The sequence below is a fragment of the Octopus bimaculoides genome, chromosome 1, assembly GCF_046866305.1.
Source record: "Octopus bimaculoides isolate indiv1 chromosome 1, ASM4686630v1, whole genome shotgun sequence".
Taxonomy (NCBI): Eukaryota; Metazoa; Mollusca; class Cephalopoda; order Octopoda; family Octopodidae; genus Octopus; species Octopus bimaculoides.
This window is the reverse complement of record NC_142928.1, coordinates 22,073,179-22,095,495: the sequence shown is the minus strand read 5'-3', so window position 1 is coordinate 22,095,495 and position 22,317 is coordinate 22,073,179. Positions and strand designations below refer to the sequence as shown.

General features: G+C 36.0%; 1 protein-coding gene across 16 annotated transcripts in view; it reads right to left on the bottom strand.

The window, feature by feature from the left end:
- Positions 1 to 22,317, bottom strand: part of LOC106880661 (GATOR2 complex protein WDR59) — a 128,702-nt gene that overhangs the window by 19,668 nt on the left and 86,717 nt on the right. For 4 of the 16 annotated variants that reach the window (XR_016241114.1, XR_016241113.1, XM_089349272.1 and 1 more), the window contains one exon: positions 21,448 to 21,505. The exons of 4 other annotated variants lie outside the window; for them this stretch is intronic. Coding sequence is in view for 8 of the 12 variants with exons in the window: in XM_089349272.1 (XP_089205398.1) it covers positions 21,448 to 21,505 (58 nt within the window). In the remaining 4 variants the exon portion in view is untranslated. Of the gene's footprint in view, positions 1 to 67; positions 164 to 7,218; positions 7,330 to 19,716; positions 19,757 to 21,376; positions 21,506 to 22,317 lie in introns of those variants that run through there. 8 more of the 16 variants (XR_016241116.1, XM_089349251.1, XM_089349263.1 and 5 more) reach the window with 5 other exon arrangements.

Sequence of the window (22,317 nt, the reverse complement as noted above, 5' to 3'; positions counted from 1 at the left end):
AGACAATAGTAAATTCTTGCAGGTGCTGTAGTTTTAGCAAAGTATAAGTCTTCTAGTGGTCACATACCTGTATGAACTAAAGCAGTGATGTTAAATTGGGAACAGGTCTCTTTAAGAGCTGTGCAAGGAAATGTTACGGATGGAGTGAGGGAAGGCCACTCATCTGTCAGGGAAAATAAGGTTCAATAAACATTAAAGACTGTGAAAACAAAGGAGTGTATTCAGGCAATACTAACTTTCTATGAAACCTATTGAATCAACATCAGGTTTTTTAAAGTAATTTTCAAGGATATATATATATTAGATTATTAATATTACATTATATCAAGAGATCTCCATTGAATAGTTGTTGCTAGAAGTTTTTTACTAGAATAAAAGGAACATTTTTGCATAACAAAATGTGTCATAAGTTATATACAAAACATCATCATAATCATCATCATCACATTTATGTTCACTTTTCCATGGATGGATGAGTCTTGTCTGGCATAGTCTCGTTTGTTAAAGCCTTTTAGCATTTCTTTTATGATGTTCAGCTGTCCTCAGTTTGTCCTGTATTTTCTCTAGTGTTTCTCTTCTGCAAGTTTCCTTTCATTTGGATTGCTCATTTCTTCTTAATTCATCCGTTATCCTCCATACACATCACATGCATGTACCGGCACTGTGCTCTCTTTCGGGCATATTACATTTAATTCCGCTTTTATCTGGAATTTTCTTTAAGTTAATTTGTGCTGTATTGTTCATGCACACTAAACACTACACATCCATCAGAACATGCTTCATTTCTTTCTGACTTTCACATTTATTGGGTGATAAATCATGTAAAACTGCACTTTCTATGCAAGCATCTTAAAATTTACTCTACATTTAGACACTTCTTTTGTTGCCAGTTTTCCACATTGTTTTCAAGCTGGCTACTGACCTTTTGGAGCACCCGCCTTCATTGCTAATTAAACCCCTATCAAATATTTCTAGGAATTTGGTCCAAACATTTGAAAGAATTTACTTCCTTAATTTTAACTTCTCCTGTATATCTGCAACATAGAAGTCTTCCATCTCTGCCAGCCTATTTGTGATTCTACTGCATCTCTTACAATGACCTGTGTATCAAGTACTGTGTAATACGTACACAGTCCTTACTTCAAACATATTTCTCTTTTTGATTATTGCATATTGCCACTTCCATGAGGGCATACAGCCATGTCTTCTTTTCTGCTTAAACTTTTACATTAATTAAGTATATTTTGAGGCCTCTCAATTCTAAATACAATCAAATATTTCACAAAGACAATCTTCCAAACTAAACTGTTCTGATTACATCAAATAAAAGAATTATTGACAATTTCTCAGAGAAGCAAAAGATTTCCTTGAAATTCATGAATCAGAATATTTTGTAGCTTTTTGAAATGGTTATTTCTTGCCACAAAAATGTCACTGAACAACTTGGAATTTATCATTTATTTTTCGACATTGTAAACACCAACTGTAGAATAGAATAAATCTCCCTATGAAACATCCTGCACTCCTCTAGATTAAATGAGTTTTGATGTGCCAGAAACCCCCAGGTCATTATATATATATATATACATAAAAAAGAGACCACAAAGTGGACTGCTAATGTGCTAGAAGAAGATCACCGAATAGTTTTCAAAGAAAAAGTGATCTTCTTCTAGCATATTAACAGTCCACTTAGTGGTCTCTCTTTTATATATACATATACAATAATCCTTTTGAGATCTCAGAAAATTTTTTTCTGAATCTTCTGATTCTTTTAATGTTCTGGTTTCCTGGTATTAAATTGATATTAATTAATATCCAATCTTTACCCTACTATTTTAATTATATATATATATATATATATAGATGTATGTGTGTATATATAAGCATAAAGACACCTGTGTATAATATACATCCTCACACAATTTTGATGTTATCCTTATGCGTTAAATCATTAAATCTTTCAACACAATACTCTTCAACATACACAACAACACACCTGTAAATATATATATCATGTATATCATCACAAATAACTATCATATTTTAGCTAGTAAACAAAGTTCATATTTAAATCTCTTTCTGGTTTTACAAAAATCAGTTTCTCTGAATGAAAAAAATAATGGAAATCATAATGGAGACATAATTCATCAAACATCTATAAACGAAATATTTGGGACACATTGTCAGTGCTGTATTTTGGGGTCAATGGGTGCTTCAAGTCTTATAATATACACCCTCATCCAAGCAACCCAGCTTAGGTCGACCGAGCCCAAGCCTGTATCTGAGAGTTATTCTTATGACCTCAGTGATCCTCCTTTTTCAGCCAGAGCCACTGAGATGCATTCTCAACAGACTCTATAATGTTCTTGGTACAGTACACATTATGATACTATCATCATCATCGTTTAACGTCCGCTTTCCATGCTAGCATGGGTTGGACGATTTGACTGAGGACTGGTGAAACCGGATGGCAACACCAGGCTCCAGTCTGATTTGGCAGAGTTTCTACAGCTGGATGCCCTTCCTAACGCCAACCACTCAGAGAGTGTAGTGGGTGCTTTTACGTGTCACCCGCACGAAAACGGCCACGCTCGAAATGGTGTCTTTTATGTGCCACCCGCACAAGCCAGTCCAGGGGCACTGGCAACGATCTCGCTCGAAAATCCTACAGGAGCCAGTCAGGCGGTACTGGCAACGGCCACGCTCAAAATGGTGCATCTCATGTGCCACCCGCACAAGAACCAGTCCAGGGGCACTGGCAATGATCTTACTTGGCTTGCCGGGTCTTCTCACGCACAGCCCATTTCCAAAGGTCTCGGTCCGTAGTCATCGCCTCGGTGAGGCCCAATGTACGAAGGTCTTGCCTCACCACCTCAGCCCAGGTCTTCCTGGGCCTACCTCTTCCACGGGTTCCCTCAACTGTTAGGGTGTGGCACTTTTTCACGCAGCTATCCTCCTCCATTCTCACCACATGTCCATACCAGCGCAATCGTCTCTCTTGCACGCCACAACTGATGCTTCTAATGTTCAGCTTTTCTCTCAAGATACTTACACTCTGACGGGTATTCACATTGACATTACACATCCAACGGAGCATACTGGCTTCATTCCTTGCGAGCTTACGTATGTCCTCAGCAGTTACAGCCCATGTTTCACTGCCATGTAGCATGGTTGTTCGTACGCATGCGTCATACAGTCTGCCTTTTACTCTGAGTGAGAGTCCCTTTGTCGCCAGCAGGGGTAAGAGCTCTCTAAACTTTGCCCAGGCTATTCTTATTCTAGCAGCTACACTTTCAGCGCACCCACCCCCACTACTAACTTGGTCGCCCAGATAGCGGAAGCTATCGACTACCTCTAGTTTTTCACCCTGGAATGAGATAGAAGTTGTTTCCTGTTTGTTTGCAGTCTTTATTGCACCTGAACATCTGCCACAAACAAAAACTAACTTGCTAGTTAACCTGCCTTTGATGTTGCTGCACCTCTTATGTGTCCATAGCTTGCACCGGGTACATCTTATAGAGTTACTACCTACTCCTTTTCTACATACTGAGCAGGGCCATCTACCTGAAGGGGTTTGTGTTTTATCTACCTTCCTACTTATTAGGATTTTGGTTTTAGCTAGGTTGACTCTAAGGCCCTTCAATTCTAGACCTTGCTTCCACACCTGAAACTTCTCCTCTAGTTCTGATAGTGACTCCGCAATTAGGGCAAGGTCATCAGCATAGAGGAGCTCCCAGGGGCAACCTGTCTTGAACTCCTCTGTGATTGCCTGGAGGACTATGGTAAATAATAGGGGGCTGAGGACGGAACCTTGGTGGACCCCTACCTCTACCCGGAATTCATTGCTGTACTCATTTCCAACCCTCACCTTACTGGCAGCATCTCTGTACATGGCTCGCACAGCTCTCACTAACCATTCTTCTATCCCAAGTTTCCTCATTGACCACCAGATAAGGGATCGGGGGACCCTGTCAAAGGCTTTCTCCATGTCAACGAAAGCCAGGTACAGAGGTTTATCCTTGGCTAGGTATTTCTCTTGCAACTGTCTCACTAGAAATAAGGCATCAGTAGTGCTTTTACCTGGCACGAACCCAAACTGCATCTCATCTAAATTGATTCGCTCCCTAATTAGTTGGGCTATGACCCTCTCTGTAACTTTCATAACCTGATCTAACAGCTTGATGCCTCTGTAATTATTTGTATCTAAAGCGTCCCCTTTACCTTTGTAGCAGTTGACTATGATGCTGCTACACCAGTCATAGGGTATGACTCCTTCGTGTATCACCTGGTTCGTAATACGGGTGACTAGGCTATAGCCAACACTGCCAGATATTTTGAGCATCTCTGCAGTGATTCCTGATGGGCCGGGGGCTTTCCCGGTCTTCATACTCTTAATTGCTTTATCTACCCTGGTACTATCAACTCGGATAGCTGGTCCCTCTATTGGGTCGACATAAGGCAGGCTCTCTTTCTCCCATTCATTCTCTTTATTAAGCAATCTATCGTAGTGGCATCTCCAGACCTCTTTCTTTGCATCCTCATTTAATGCAAGCGTACCATCATCCATGCGAACACATTTCTCTCCTACAACATCACTATTCTCTCTCCTACACTGTCTTGCAACCCGAAATACCTCGAGTCTTTGGTCCTCACGGCGCAGAACATTGGCAAATCTTTCCTTATCTGCTTCCCCTCTGGCTAAATAAACCTGTCGCCTAGCCTCCCTTCTGGCACATTGGTACAATTCCCTGCTACCACCGTTCTTCCAGTCCTTCCAAGCTTGTTTCTTTTGTCTAATAGCCCTGTCTACCTCCTTGTTCCACCACCACGTTACTCTGGGTTGGGAGGGGACCTTACACCACCCACAAATCTGGTCGGTGGCTTTCAACAGGTTGTCCCGCAGAAATCTCCAATTGTCTTCCACGTTGTATGATGCTATATCCCCTTCTATTTCGTTAAATGCTTCAAGTAACTTGTCTCTAAGTCTCTGTCCGTTTGCAGGGTCTTTAAGCTTCCACACCCTTCTTCTCCAAGCCTGTCTAATTCTGGGCACCCATTTTGCCTTGATCCCAAAGTCGCTAACTACTAATCTATGTTGTGGGGTACATTCTTCGCCAGGGTAGGTCTTGGCATTTATAAGCCGCCCTCTTTCCCTATTTCTGGCGAGGATGTAGTCGATTTGGCTAGAGTGTCTGCCGGAGCGGTAGGTGACTAGGTGACTGGCAGGTTTCCTGAAGTTGGTATTGCAGACCATAAGATTGGTTGCATCACAGAACTCCAGCAGTCTGGTTCCCTCCTCGTTGCGGGAACCGAAGCCATAGCCTCCATGTATGCCATGGAAGCCCCCAGCACGACGTCCGACATGACCGTTGAAGTCTCCAGCCACAAAGAGAAGGTCCCTGTCACTCGTCGACGAGGTAGTTTGCAAGAGGGTGTCATAGAATTGGTCTTTCAGACCATCTGGTAGCCCAGGTTGAGGTGCATAGGCTGAGATGACAGTAGCTAATCTATGATGAAGCACTAGTCTGATCTTAAGTACTCTGTCACTTACTCTAACGACCTCGATTACCTTATCCACCCATTTCTCCGCTAGAAGTATTCCTACGCCCCCGACCCCGTCAGTGTTCCCTGCCCAGAAAATCTTGTACCTGTGTTCTTTGCCTGTGAGGAACCTTGCAGAACCTCCTCTCCATCTTACTTCCTGGATGCAGCACATATCTACGCATCTCCGTTCAAGCATCTCAACAATTTCACCAGATCTACCTTTCAGCGTGCCGACGTTGAGAGTGCCAATCCTAACAGTATGGGTGTTGGGGGTGTGGGCCTGTAGCCTGGGAAGAGGAAAAGCAGTATGTTTATCAAATAACTTTCTGAGCTTCAGAAAAACTGTTGTACATTAAAAAATGGCACAAGGTTTGACAGTCTAGTAGGAAGCAAGTGACATAAAAAACTATGAAAAGATCTTATAAGCTTCACAAATATTCTAAGAACTTCATTGAGAGAAATCTAGGGAATAATTAGCTTTCCAATTAATCTGTGGAAGTTAAACAGATTCCTAAAAATACATCTTTATTTGCATATGGCTGTGTAGTTAAGAAATGTACTTTGTAACCACATGGTTGCAAATTTAGTCCCACCTTAGGCAAGTGTTTTCCACTATAGCCCTTGGTTGACCAATGTCATGTGAGTAAATTTGAAAGACAGAAATTGTATGGAACCCCACTGTGTCTGTCTGTCTATCTATCTATCTATCTATAAATGCATATATGTATGTGTGTCTTTGTGTTTATTCCCCACCACTTACTGGACAACTGGTGTTGGTCTTTTACATTCCTGTAACTTGGTGGTTCAGCAAAAGAGATCGATAGAGTAAATACCAAATTTAAAATAAGTTCTAAGGTCAACTTGTTCAACTGAACCCACCAAGGCAGTGCTCCAGCATGGTCACAGTCCAATGACAGAAACAAGTGTAAAAAAGGGTAAAATCTATAATAATTTAATATCCTTTTCTACTCTAGGCACAAGGCCCGAAATTTTGGAAGAGGGGGCCAGTTGATTAGATCAACCCCAGTACGCAACTGGTACTTAATTTATCGACTCCAAAAGGATGAAAGGCAAAGTTGACCTCAGTGGAATTTGAACTCAGAACGTAAAGACAGATGAAATATTGCTAAACATTTCACCTGGCATGCTAATGTTTCTGCCAGCTCGCTGCCTTTATAATAATCTAATATTGTTAAAGGAATGGTGATAAAAGTATTATTACTGAGTCTTATGGAAGCAATGATTTCTAACAGGTACAAGGTCATAAATTTCAATAGTTGATAAAATCAGTTACGCTATTGAACGGGTATTTTATTTTATTAACTCCACAAAGATAAAAGACTAAGTTAACCTAAGTCAACTCCAGTACTTTATCATTTTTGTTATTCAGGCACTTATTTTATCAGTCTTTTGTGAACTGCTAAGTTAAGGGGATGTAACCACACAAACACCAATTGTCAAGTGGTGGTGAGGGCTATAAATACAGATACAAAGACACATGCATACACACACACACATATACACATATGTACAACAAGCTTCTTTTAGTTTTAGTTGACCAAATCCACTCACAAGGCTTTGGTTAGTCTGAGGCTATAGTAGAAGACACTTGCCCAAGGTGCCATACAGTGGAACTGGACCTGAAATCATGTGACAGAGAAGCAAACTTCTTACCACAGAGCCACTCTAACACATAATATAAGATAAAATTTCAAAGTAGTTTGCCAGTTTCTTCCCTTTCTAAAAATGCCATTGTGGAAAGATTGGTTATGTTTTGTTTTGAGGCTGGAAGAAGATTCAATATTTAGATTGTTCCAAAACTGGAAATGATTGTATACAAAGTATGATGAGCAAAATGTTTGGGTGAAGATATAGAATATGATACTAACAAAATGTGATACTTAAAACGTTTGAAGTTTTAAGGAATCAACTGTAACGATGATATCCTGTTTGCTTTGCTGCAGTTAATACAAAAGATTATGCATAAAAAAAGGAGTCTAGAAGATTATGTAAATCAGTACCAGTTCTTCCTATTAATGTTAGTTACTAATTAAGCATTTTCTCTTACAGGCTTTCAATATTTAATCAAATAAATTAACATTTTCATTTCGATACATCTGAGTTTAGAAAACAAAAAATTTTTCAAAGGCAAGACAAAATTATATTTTATCAGTAAGCTATGCATCAAATACCTTGAAATAGAGGAAATAAGATAAATATCAGGTGAGAGAATGCTAGTATCATATCACTGTTCTAGACAAAATAGAAATGATTTTCAGGAGTGTATAGGAATAAAGAGTTGAACAAGTCAGAACAAGTTTGTCTGGCCAGCTCCATGAAACTTACAAAATGTTTTGAGACTTTTTAGCAGAGGCTAACTGTTCTAGATTATTGTAACTTTAATATATTATTACTGTATATCTAATAAGATGACCAGGTAATTTTTGTTATTCCAGATTGAAAACAATGGCTCTAACAGCACTCTGAATACACTCAACTTAACACCGTTTATCACAGCAGTGTTTACTAAAACTAGTAACAACCAAGTAGTTTGCAGAATGAAGCCATGTTTGGAAGCTTGCTATGCAATGAAGTTCTGTGTTAAAGTGAAACTTATGAATTGTGTTAAACTGAAACTTATGAATTGTGTTAAACTGAAACTTATGAATTGCTCCAGACTGGGCATGGATTAACTTCTTTTGCTGGCACAAGAGGTTAAAAGACAGTAGAGAAGAGGTGAGAAATGATGAGGTGTCAGAATATCAGAAATGTTTGAGAAAATTTGCAATTTTCTTAATGAAGACCCTCAGTTTCTATAAAGACAATAAGCAGTTTGGAATTGATGTGGCAACTGTACACAGAATTATTCATGAAGATCTGAACATGCACAAAATTTGTGCCAAGTTTGTTCTTAGGGTGCTCAGTGACAAGCATCCTGGTAAGCAATTACTTGACAGAAATGGGCAGCAAAACTGTCCTTTATCTGCCTTAAACTCCAGACCATGCATCTTAAGACCTTTGGTTGTTCCTGTAGCTGAAAAAGAACCACAGGGCCAGGCATTTTGAAGATGAAAGAGGCAGTGACAAGGGTCCTGGACACCTTCACTTTGGAGGACTTCCATGGGGGTCTTCACAAAATGGTTGAAGTATTTCAACAAGTGCATTGAAGTCAGAGGGGCCTACTTCAAAGGAGATTAGAATTTTGTACTTTTTGACATTACTAAATGCCTCTCCTGAGATGTCTCAGAACTTCTGGAATACACCTTGTATACTTGCTTCCTCCTTAGTGACAGCAGATTATAATACTTTTTTATTGTTGGTATGACTATGCATTTAAGAAGTTCATTTTGTGACCATGTGGTTTCAGGTTCAATTCCATTACTTGGCATCTGGGGTAAGTGTCTTCTACGAAAGCTCCAAGCCGACCAATGTTCTATGAGTGAAATTCAGTAGATAGAAATTGTTTTGAAGCCTGTCACGTATATATTTTATCAGCTCTAAGCTAATATATTTAAATAGCTTACAAATTGATAGAAAGCTATATACATATTCAGCTTTACAGATGAATAAAGATATATATGTAGGTTACAACTAAATAAAAAGAAAAAAGCATACTTATGTAGACTATAGCTAAATAAAATGCTACGTGTATGTGTGAGCGCATGTGTAGCATTACAAGCTAAATAAAAAAATATATATATACTTATTCACACATGTGCATGTGCATGTGTGTGTGTGTGTGTGTGTGTGCGTGTATATTTGTTTTTGTCTGTATGACTTTTGTAATGACACTGCTTGTACAGCAATGCAAACGTTTATTTTCGACATAAACAAAGCATCCAGCAGCTCAAAGTGCAAAGATGTAGAATGAAGTACTTTGCTTGAAACATGAGGGTTTGTGTAAGGAATGGTGTCCATCCACACTTAGTATACTTCCCCAAGATGTCTTGTCCAACCCATGCCAGTTTGGAAAAAAAGTAGACATAAGAATGATAATGGGGATGATGTTGAAGACAATGATGATGAGTTCTGTAATGACAATGGATTATAATGTTTATATCCAACCTAGATATAAAATATTCATATATTGTATTGTCATATTTAATTTTCAAAGATTAATTAAAACTGCTATTATATACTTATATGATAAGTATATACTTATCTTACAAGCTTATATGGTATATTACATGCTTATGTAATACCCAGTCAAAATTACAATTTTTACCCATAAATTATGGTCCATCCTTTTTTTTAAAAATACATTTTGGCTTTAATTATTTCTGAAAGAGAATCACATTTTTAAATTGAAGCTTCAGATTTTCCATTAAGTAAAAAAATGAAATATGAGGCAAAAATACAGACATTTCCACAAAAAAAGCACACAGATACAGAGTGATGCATTAAAAAAATGCCTATATACTAAACATGCAATGAAATCTAAAATAGCATGATAAAACATAGTATTATGATAAATAATATGATCTGTGGATAAGACTGAGAGAAATTACATATGTTTATTGACAGATATTTATCTACCACTGCCAAGAAAACTATATATCTACAGTAATATTAACACAGGTACAAATAGAAAGATATGTATGCATATATATATATGATTGCTGTCCATTTGCGACTGAGGAAGACCATCATTGACCATTAAGGACATTGTGAGCTGAAACAAAAATATACTTTACACTTGTGGTTCTGCAGGGGACTGAGCCTGGCACTTGATAAACAGACGTGTCCACAAATATTGTAGACCAAACTTCCCCTATGCATTACGCTGGAAATGTATTTTTTGAACAGCTTGCTTCAAATCTGCATGAAAAGTGTTTTTTTTTAAATTTTTTGAAAATACCCTCTCCTTTCTTAACCTGCTTCTTCCACTGGTGGTGATGACAAGAATTACTTTCTAAATTAACCTCTCGTATTTCACATTCTTACAATAAGGACTTTACACAATTGCATGTAAGTTTCTATGGGGGCTTAGTTCTCAACCTCCATCCAGTTTATGAAAGTATTTCAGACAATTACAGAAGAGTATAAAACCAGCTGTCCATGGGGACTTCATTATGCTGATCCCTTAGTTCTCAAAGCTGAAGAATTTGAGAAGAAATTCCAAACAGAAGCCTGCAAATGAGAGGTCTTAAAGTAAACCTAGCAAAGATAAATGTTTTAGCCAGAAATAAGACAGGACAGTTGTACCATGCAGGATATAGGCATGGTTAATATACAAAAAAGGATGAGGGAGAAATTCCATACTGAGTACCCAATGTAAACCATGGGTGAACAAGAGGTGCAGTGTAATCACAGGCAGGTTGGTAGAGATGAAGGACTTGTATGGAATAGATGTGTAGGAGAAGTTAGTATTAAAAGAACTGATGTTATCATCATTTTATAAATCCCTTTTTCTATGCTTGCACAAGCTCATCTTCTTTAGCACAGTGTCTTATCACTAGTCACAAGCATAAATCATCTACTTTGTGAGACTTACTCTTAAGGTCAGCTTTTTCTACTTTTTCTCACGTCCTTTCTCTCCCACAGGTTTCATCCACCTGGATTGCTAAGCATTCCTCGACCCTACTGTTATCCACCATGTATATCATATGTCTGTACCAGTGAAATTGTCCACTTGTACACCACATCAGATTAATCTTATATCAAATTTGACTCACTGCTAAGTTTTGCTCTGTTGTTAATGCTATACTAATGCTACACAACCAGCAAAGTATCATGACCTCATTTCTTTTCAGCTTTTGCTATTCCTTATCTACTACATATGTGGGAAATTCTGTCTGTAAGTGTGTTTGTGGAATTGTTAGCTAACTCCTCCTACGTCGTTTTATCAGTTTTGATGAAACTTGACACGTGAGTAGAACTCATGTCTGGAAACCTCATGGCATACTCAGATTGGGGAAAAAATTCGATAATAGGGCCCCTGGAAGGGATCCTTATATATATCTAATATATTTTATTTTAAAAACCAAGGGAAATAACCCATTCGCCCCTGAAAGGGATCCTTATATATAGTCAAGGGAAATAACCCATTCGTTTTCCTAAATTATTTGGTAAAAATGAAATTGAGTATGCTTATTTCATAGTATTTGAACTGTTAGAGTTATTTTCACAATTTATCCTGTACAACCTTTAAACAAGTAAATAGTATTTTCCTAAACAATAGATCCACTTATTTCGGTTAGTGACTTATTCACGAATATACCAACATTAGCGCCCCTGAGGGTAATATTCTCTGGGAACGCACAAAAGCTCTTTTCAGAGTTATTTACTTTGAATTGTTATTATCTCATATCTAATTAGTCTGTTATTACGTAACATGCTTCACAATTTTCGTATACACACCTTATTAGTATTTCTTCCTATGTTCTATATACTCTGGGAATGCATTAAAGCCCTTTTTGGGGCTACTTTATTTGAATTCTTACTATCTGGTAACTAATTTCATATTATTACATAACTGACTTCACAATTTGGGTATTCATAACTTATTGGGAATTCCTAAAAACAAGATCCTGTGTAAGACAGTTCAGTATTCTCTGTAAATGTGAAAAAACTGTTTTAAGGGCTACATACTTTGCATTGTTGTTATTGGATTAGCGAAACAATTATGAGAATGGAACCAAGGGATAAGCCCCACTTTCCCGAGAATTACCGGGTACATCAGCTAGTAATTCAATACATATGCTTCACTATATCATGCAAAATCTCACTTTATATTGCAAGCATTTTATAACCTATCCTTCACTCAGAGAGAGAGAGAGAGAGAGAGAGTAATCCCTTTATAAACAGGAATAATAGCTTCCTGAACATTTAATACTTCTGTGCTCAGGCTATTATGTTTTCTGAACCCTCACTTCCACTGAAAAGATATTAACTAGGTAACAAAAGTTATGAACATTCTGAGCATCTGAAAGTTATTTCCTGGATGCTCCTACTGCAAGTAATTTTCTTTGTGTCTGCTACATAGAAAGTCTTCCTTCTACCAGACTCTCCATAATTCCACAACACATCTTGTACATTCATAGTTTAACTGGTTACATTATATGAAATTCTTATTCATCCATTGTCTGCATATTTAGTACAGCCATTTCCTAAATGGCAGTATAATTTGCTGCAAACTAAAACTTTTGTTTACATAGTTATATTTTGAGGCCTGTTGATTTTAGACTTTACTTCCATATTTGGAAGCTTTTTCTCTAAATGTTTGACAAATACAGCCATGAGAAGCAGGTCATCAGCATATAGAACAAAAAAAAAACTCACTTATAATGCAAAATTATAGAAATTCAATAATCTGTTTCTTCCTCTGAAGAGACGGACAATTGTCTCACTTCCAACTGTTGTGTGGCCAGCAGGAAAACTTATAAGCAAGATAACAAAACATGCCTCATGATTAAAGATAATATTTGAATGTGTGTGTGCATTTACTTCTACATATGCACATGCATACACACATACACATTCTTCCCTATTCAACGCCAGACGTTTTTCAGTTAGCACACACATCATCACCATCATCCTTTAACGTCCATTTTCCAGGCTGGCATGGGTTTGATGGTTTGACCAGAGCTGGCAAGCTGGAGATCTGCACCAGGTTCCAGTCCTTCCTAATGTCAACCACTTTACAAAGTGTGCTGAGTGCTTTTAATGTGGCACTAGCATGAGTGCTTTTACATGGTGCTGGCAGGAGTAGTTTTTACATGGTACTGGTACAGGACTCTTACAGGCCAATCCAGGGGGCATAGCCTTAACACTTCTGCTGTGGAGGACAAGTTTTCTTGAGTACAGCAAGGTGCCAGGTATCTCAGTTCTTTGTCATCTCATCTGAAAGGCTCAGCATCCTGAGTTTGTCCTTTGGTACTTCATCTCATGTCTTCCAGGGTTTCCCTCTTCTACAAGTTCCATCCACTTTGAGAAATTGACACTTCTTTATGGAGCTGTTGGTATCCATATATATATATATATATATATATATAAAAGGCATACATTTTCTGTAATATCAGTTCTCATGACACTCCAAAACAAAATGAAAGTGCTAAATAAATAACCATTCAAAATTCTAACTACTGCCTTTTTTCTTAATATGCAAAATCTGTACACCACTTGAAACAATACACACACAATATTGCCAAAACTCCATCTCAAAGACTTGCCTTTCTTTAACAGCTGCTGATTCTACAAAACTGAAGCAAGATCCATTCCATGTTATATTACAACTAACATACCTGTTTCTGTTGCGCTAGCACAGAAATGTCCTGTATTCATCCTCCTAATATTATAATGGCCTGCTTCTGCGCTTCTGAACTAGTTAACTACATATCCTTACCAACACCAACCTGGCCCACCTGAATCTCTTTTCTCTCCTCTCATTGCTTCTACTGTGTCTCATCACCAAGATCCATAATTCCTAAACTGTAATCCCATGGAATTCTCTTTCCTAAATTCATTTTTTTTTCATGCAGATGTTAACCTTATCAGCCAAGTGCCCTTCTATGTCCAGGGATTGGCTTGCAAACACTCTCCAGTTACCTCTGTATTGTACTGCAAGCACACAGTCAGCTACACTCATGTTTCCAGTCCATTCTTTGACATCATCAGACTACAATCATCTTTGATGACCTCTTGCTCTCTTCCCTTTCAGGATGGTCTTGGCACATTGTATATCCAAAATATGATGGCTTTGTGGACTTGAGCTTTTCTTGTACTGCAGGTTTGTTAGCCTGACTTTCCAGCTTACTGTGCTGCCCAATCTGCAAAAGATCCATATCTTCTTTGTTTCATATCTTCTTTTCCATTGCTGTGTGTACATGACAGCTGACATGACTACTGGCATAATATAATAGTTTACTAGCCTCAATCTTAGGTGTAGCGTTATGTCTTTTGAGATGAGGATCTTTTTCATTCTTATTAGTGCAGTTTAAACCTTATTTATTCTTTTGAGTAATTTCTTCATCATAGTCAATCTAGAGGTGCTCAAGTGAACACTAACCACATCAATCTCATCACTTGAGTCCAGTCAGTGAAGGGTCGACATAATAGGATTACCAGACACCATCATTCTACATAAAGCTAGTCTTACCAACAGCCAAAAGAGCTAGATCCATGCAATCTTGACATGTACAATAAATGGAAAAGTTATATCCAATTGTGCCAATTACTATCGTTTCAGCACCTGATTATCGATTGACACTGATCAACACTTCCACTCTCCTACAAAGACGCAATAAAGAAACATAAAAAGAGAGAGAGAGAGAGAGAGAGAGAGAGAGAGAGAGAGAGAGAGAGAGATCAATACTGATATCTGGAGATGTCTATCTATGAAACAGAGGCACCTGGAGATGATGCAGGGGCTGCAGTGACACACTGACAGTCAGAGCTACCTTGAAACTGATGGCTGATTATGGTATATATATATATATATATATATATATATCCTCCTTTAACTTCTTTGTGATATAATTCTTGGGAAAGAATACATTTGCGGCTGAAGATAGCTTTATACTATCAATTATATACCAATAATGATGCAACAACTATAAAGCTTGAAACACATGTACCACAGAATCCTTTGTGTTTTGTTTTTTATTTTTACATTTCCAATTTATACATACATATATATATATATATATATATATATATATATATATATATATATATATACAGAAAGAGAGAGAGAGAGTACACTTTAAAAGGTGTGTTGAAAGGTCTGACACACTACCAGAAGGTCTGGGCATCCATCATAACTCCAGATAGACTAGTATGTGGAGTCCATGTATGCATAGAGACGGGACAAGAGGACTGGTACATGTGTTTTGGCAAGCCAGTAGGCCCTATAATGCAACACAACACAGCCGGCTCACTTTATCAGCATTATCATTAAAAATGCTCAGCTCACTGAAGTAGAAGTACATTACATAAAGCATAAAATATCAGTCATGTTTTCTGTTCATATATGTGTACACACTCGCACACACACATGGATTTATGTAAGCACATAGAAAAGAGCACTTAATATAGTCTATCGAGTCTATATTTATAGGTAAACAGTTAATGATTCACTGACTGATTACACTGTGTAACAAAATGTTTGCTTTTCTTATCTTTGGTCAGTAAGTGTTATTTCCTATTTGCTTCTATCTAGAAATCAAAGGAAATGACTATTATTCCCTTCAAACTTTGCTTTTGTGACCTGGACATCAGATTCAGCACTGAGTTGTTGAAGCAGAAATATCGTTGTAGCAAATGTTCTGCTCAATACCATAGATTTACTTGTCAGTTGCTTGACCTTAACTACTTGAGCATGTTCTTTAGTGGCTGACAATATGTGCATCTCTGATCATGAGCAGAAGTAGTAGTGGAGTATCATAGACAGGTGTTGAAAGGAATTCTATGGGGTTTGAATAAATGTATCAAAAGCAAATTCTGAAGGAAATATTAGCCATTTTTCACACTTTCTAGGGGTAAGCAAATAGGAAATAACAGTTGCTACCCAAGGACAAAAATCATGTTACACAGTGTTATATACATACACACACACACACACACACATATATATATATATATAGAGAGAGAGAGAGAGAGAAACATACAATGGAGAACATGTGAAGTGGAGAGAAAAGAAAGAACTAGATAAAAAGGAAGTGAATGAACAAATATTGGGTACATGCAACTGACTGCACTAAAGTTGATGCGTGTTATGTACATGCAGCAGTCAGCACTACAGTTGGTGCCAAGTACCTGAAAGCGGCTGCACTAGCGGTAGTGCTATATATATATGCAACAGTTTGCTGGTGTTATAAACATTCAACTGGTTGCACTACAGCTGGTGATATGTACATGCAGGTTGCACCTTCTGTAGCTACACTACAGTTATGTACATGCAACTGGTCATACTTCAACTGGAGGTATGTACATGCAACAATTTGCACCATTTTATAAGTTATATCTTAAAATAATTTTCACAATAAACAAGAAATAGTTTTTTTTAATTTTTACAAATGTTTTAAACTGTCTACATTTCTATAAATGTTTCTTTAACTCATTTGATACCAACCTGGCTGGGATTGCCTCTCCTTCTTTGATAAAAAAAAAAAATTCATGTTTTAAAGAAATCTAAATTAAAATATTCCTTCAAAATTTCATGTTACTTTATAGTCCAAACACCAGTTTAACAAAAGCAGAATTTATTTTAACTAATTCTTCATTATTTTCTAAATTATTTCAAACAAAAGCCAGTGTATTTCAACAGAAATATGGTAACAAATGGGTTAAACTATAAAAACCTCAAACTTTACCAGTGAAAAAAAAAAGCAATCCCTGAAAACTATTAAGTAATTAAAATAAAGAACAACATATAAATATTTTGTTCCAAACTTGCTGATTCTAAAAACATAAAAGAAGGGATGGGGAATATATAACATTTTAGATTTTAAATGAATAAGCAATTGAACTTATTCTATAGATGAGTGGTGGGGACATTAGAATGATAAACTCAGCCACACAGCAGTAAATTTTCAAAGAGTTAAATACTGTTTTAATTAAGAAGACTTTATATTAATAAGCGGTTAAAACTTTGTTTAGGAAAAAACCTGTTTTGTAAAGTATTTGTTTGTTTTAGACAGAGATAGCAAACTACTGCTAAGACATTGACATTATTATTCCTTAAGGGCACAACAGTTGCCATCATTTAAGTTATTCTTTAAGACCAAGACAGATTTCTGTTATATATGTATATATATATGATTACAGATAAATTGTACTTTATCTCCTGTCTTTCTCATATTCATTTCATACAGTAGTACCTCGGTTTACAAACACCTGATGTAATGCAGTATATGTTTGAAAGTGAAGGGGGCATAAATGAGGTCATAACCCCCATGAAAATTCATCTATTTTTGCTGTTGATGAAATTTTAACCATAGATACTAAACAAAAAAAAAAGAAATGAAGTAATATTTCTAAAATTTCAGCTTCTTAAGAGTTAGTAAGACACCCTAATAGGGGCTTAACCCTTACAATTTAGTCATTTTTCCTAAGCCAAAATGAATACAATTGTACTCTTGGAAGCTGTAGAGTCACCTAAGAATACAAAATGAGTGTTATTTGTAATTCAATGGTACAACACTGAGTTTGCTTTGAGATATACTTAGATTGTGATTTCTGCAATATGGTGCATAAATTGTCAAGTAAAGGAGAGACATCTTTGCCTGCATTGGTCCAGTTGGAAAGCGTTATTTTGAGTAAAGTTATTTGGTTGCAGACCTCCTTTCAGTCTTTTTATTATCAATGGGTAAGAGATAGTCCCCAGACGGTAACACTGATTTCAAGGCCTTCCCAAATAAATGACTGGTCATTCAAAGAGATTTATAGATTGCAAATTTATTCTGTCTAGTTACCTATTGGCATAATGATGATTGGCAAACTTCAGAGGCAATACTTTCATTTCCCCTTACCCCTCACGTCACACAGTTGTTAATATTTCAGTTGGGTCACGCCCTTCCAATTGCTATAGATCTATAATGGATCTTACGGCTGTGCCTGTCACCTGTATGGTGAGGAATCCTACATTGGGGAGTGGTAACAACTAGGGTAGGGTAGCTGACTGCTTATTGTGATCATTCATCTCTTGGTTTACTGTAGCTTTGCTCTCTTTTACAAACCCATTGAACAGTCATATATTTCCGATTTCAAAGAAATTTGAACAATAAATATAAGACCCAAGTTAAAAAAGATTCCCAACAATTCAACTTCTCTGGTTGACTTTAAGATGCCCCCCACCCACATGCAATAAGGGCCTTAACTTCCGCATTTTAGAGCTCCATGTCCTCCATTTTGCAGGAGCAAAAACCTTTCAATAGGTTTCATAAGATTTTGATTTTAGAATCTGGGCATAAAGATGAGTAGTATGGGATAAATATGTCATGATTAGAATTTTTATTAGGGCATGTAAAGAAGGAAAGAATCCTCATTAAAATCCTTAATCTGCAATTTTGATGAAATTCGAATCATAGCTATTCCAGTTCATTAGAGAAAATATAAAATAAAAGTCTAATTCTTCAATTCCATGTGACATGGGCAAAGCTGGGTATCTCTGCAGAGAGTTTTGATCAGACTAGAGATGATACGAGTAAGTATTGTTGAGACTATAGAGAGAACAATATATTGTTCATAGAGGGAAGAAATCATCAATTTTCACTGACTAATTATAGCAAGTGATATATAGAAGGAAAGTGGTTTTGACACATGCCTGAGCTAGCATGACATGATGTAGCTCAACAAAATTATGAATGCCATATTAAACATCTATGAAGTTAGGATTAAGTTGGAATAGTGTTTTCAGCAGCAGCAATATTTACGAGCAAAACTTTCTTAGTAAAGAATGTTTTTAAATATCCAGTGCAATGTTATACAGTGAAAAGCAGAAGCAACAATGATAGAGAACAGAACCCTTATCAACCCTGATTTTATTTCTTCACCATCTTAGTAAATGAAGATGTAAGTATCAGCAGCATATTAGATCATAAACACATACATACATACATGCATACATACATGCATACATACATACATACATAAATATTAATATCTACACCAGCATTTCTCAACCGGGGTTCCCCGGAACCCTAGGGTTCCACAAAAGCTTCCTAGGGGTTTCGCGGGAAAGAGTGAGATAAGCTAATGCTAATTTCATGACCGTGATATTACTATGCATGTACAACATATTCCTTAAATTGAATTAATTGGGCATGGAAAGAATTGTAGGTGCAAGGAATTTGATATTATACAGAACTGAATTTGCTCAAATAAATTAATGTCTATATGACAGTTTCTCTGGTTATTGTAATATAGATATCCTATCTAACCTATTATCAAAAAATATACCAACCAAATATATATATATATATGATACATATATATGATATTTACCATGTGAATTATGATGAAAAAATGAGAAAGATATGGTATATTTTTTGTGCAGGGGTTCTTTGAGACATGTAATTTATTTTAAGGGTTACGCAAGGGTAAAAAGGTTGAGAAACACTGATCTATACAATGCACTAGTTCAATGTCACTATATATATTGTGCAGATTATTTATACTGTAAATAAATAAGTGATGAAATACTCAACCAGGCTGTTTGTAAGAGTCAGATGGTATTAAGACATCTAGTCATACTGCCATTTCAGTTGAAGGACTTAAAATGAGACACAGTGACATAGGAAGAAGTGGTGAGATTAGATCTCAGAATGTTTGAACTTACAGAAAAGATAAAGATTGATAAACTGTATGCCACAACTATCTTGGTCAAACAGCATGGATGTCAAAATATTGATGAAGATGACTGATGATAAAACAACATCAAAGCATAATAAAATCGCATTTATATTAATATCAACATTTTGGCAAAATAACATAAGAACAGTTAAACCAATAAAGTTAGATTGGTAGTGTAAATGGTATTATTGTATGTTAAAATAACTATGGTTAGAGCAAAATATATTAGACTCATATTAAGATATGTTAAAACTACAGTGTTATAGTTAAGTCAAATACAGAACGTAACTACTAATTCATTATATATTTTTTTAATTCCAATAAAATCAAGTATCTTTTAAATTAAGTCAGTAAGCTTTTGAGACTTCTACTAGTGAAAATATTTCATGTTCATCATTATCAATTATATGTCATTTATATGTTAGAACAAGACATATTGATCTAGTGACACTGACCATATTGATTTTATATTATAGACCGCATTGATCTGATACCCTCCACCTCATTAAGCTGACGTTAATGACTGCACTGATTTGATGTCAATGGCTGCATTAATCTAACATCACTGATCACATTAATTTGATGCCATTAACCATAATCTACTTTAATATACTTTTGAACTGTGAACTAAAGCAATTTCAAATCATATAATCAAAATGGTGGTGATGGTGGAGAAGGTAAGAGATTGTCATCACATAGATCAATTAGTGAGAAGGGCCTAATAAGCAACCAAGCAAATATTAAATTTACTTTGGTTTAGTCAGATAAATTTGTTTAACCAAACTCCCCCAAAGAAACTGTAAACTAAGGGAATGGAGTGAAACAGTATATTAAACTAGAATTGAACACAGGATAATCAGTTAGACTTGATACAGTTTAATAATAAATTTCATATCATTTAGTAAAATTATCCGCATCAATTCTCATAATTCCATTTACAGGGAAAAACTGTATGCTGAACTCATGTCAAAAATCTTAGATTTTTGTAAATTCATATTTTGGTTTTGTTTAGATATTTCATCCACAAACTACTGTCTAAAAAATTTATATTGACTTAATTCTTCCAGACCAAATGTAGTCTAACTCTAAGACTGGAGATTAGATGTCTAGAACAAAACAACCACAAGTTCTAATGATAACCATGTCTTTTCTGTGGAATGAAATAGAAAGAAACACTACAACAGTAAATGTTTAGTTAAAGGAGTTTTACACGAGGAAATACATAATTACAAATAGATTTTACTAAGCATGCTGACAAAGTTAAATAAAACTACTGTACATATAAATGTGAAAGAAACGAGAGGTGATATCAAACACATATTGGGACTGGCATACAAAAGTGTTATATCTGAGGTAAGGTAGGAAAATTTAAGCTTGGTAAGTAAGAAACTTATTAAAAAGCATAGCATCTAAAACAACAAGAGAGATACACACACAATTTTTTTTTGCATGCAAGACATAAAGTAGTAGCAATATTATTATAATTACTACTACTTCTACTACAACAACTGTGTTCACATCTACTTTAATATAGTGATACTTTTGTTTTATTTCAAAGTAGTAGTAATGCCATCACTAATATTACTATTACTATTACTTTATGGCACTTACTGGGTGCCCCGCCCTTCAAGAGATTTGTGGCAGAAGTAACTGTGTGATATGGGCTGTACTGCAGAAGAAAAAGGACAGAGAAATCATAAAAAAAAAATGTCTTGGCATTGAAAGAGTTAAAAATTGAAGTATGTGTGTACTCTTGCACACACACACACATACACACACACATATATATTATATATATATATTGGACAATGGTGATATATGATGATGGTGATATATTATATACATATATATATATATATATGTGTGGCTGCAGGCCAATGACTGTAACTGAAATAAGTAAAAGGAAAAAAGAATACACACACACAAACTCAATATATAGTCTATTGTGAAAAGAGAGAAATATTCTTGCCAGAAGATATAGAAAATATAAGAACAAATCTTACAGTGGTCAACCATAAAGATTGAGAAAGAACAACTAATCTGGACAATTACCAGAAGAAACGGGTTAATGTCTGCAGTGTCCAAGATAAGGGACCTTTGTAAAGAGGATAGTTTTTTTAATGTACATCAAATTAAAAGCTGTTTTAATCAAAATAACAAACAGTAGGGGTGGCATTCTCCAAAAATAAAATATAATGATAATTATAAAAGCCCACTGTAACAGAAAACAGAAATGGTTTAATTGAAAATATAAGAAAGACAAGAAGGCCAGATGAGGTGAAACAATTTTAGAGGGGAAATGACAAACTCTAAATTTAAACAGAATATAATACAGGAAAGAAGATTAACTTTTTACAAATACCAAATATTGAGCTTTAATAATAAAATTAAAAAGATACGTATTGTGTTTATATAGCAGACACGAGAGTGTTTTTGTCTAAATTATGGCTTTCTCTATTATAACAATCAAAAAGGTTCCAC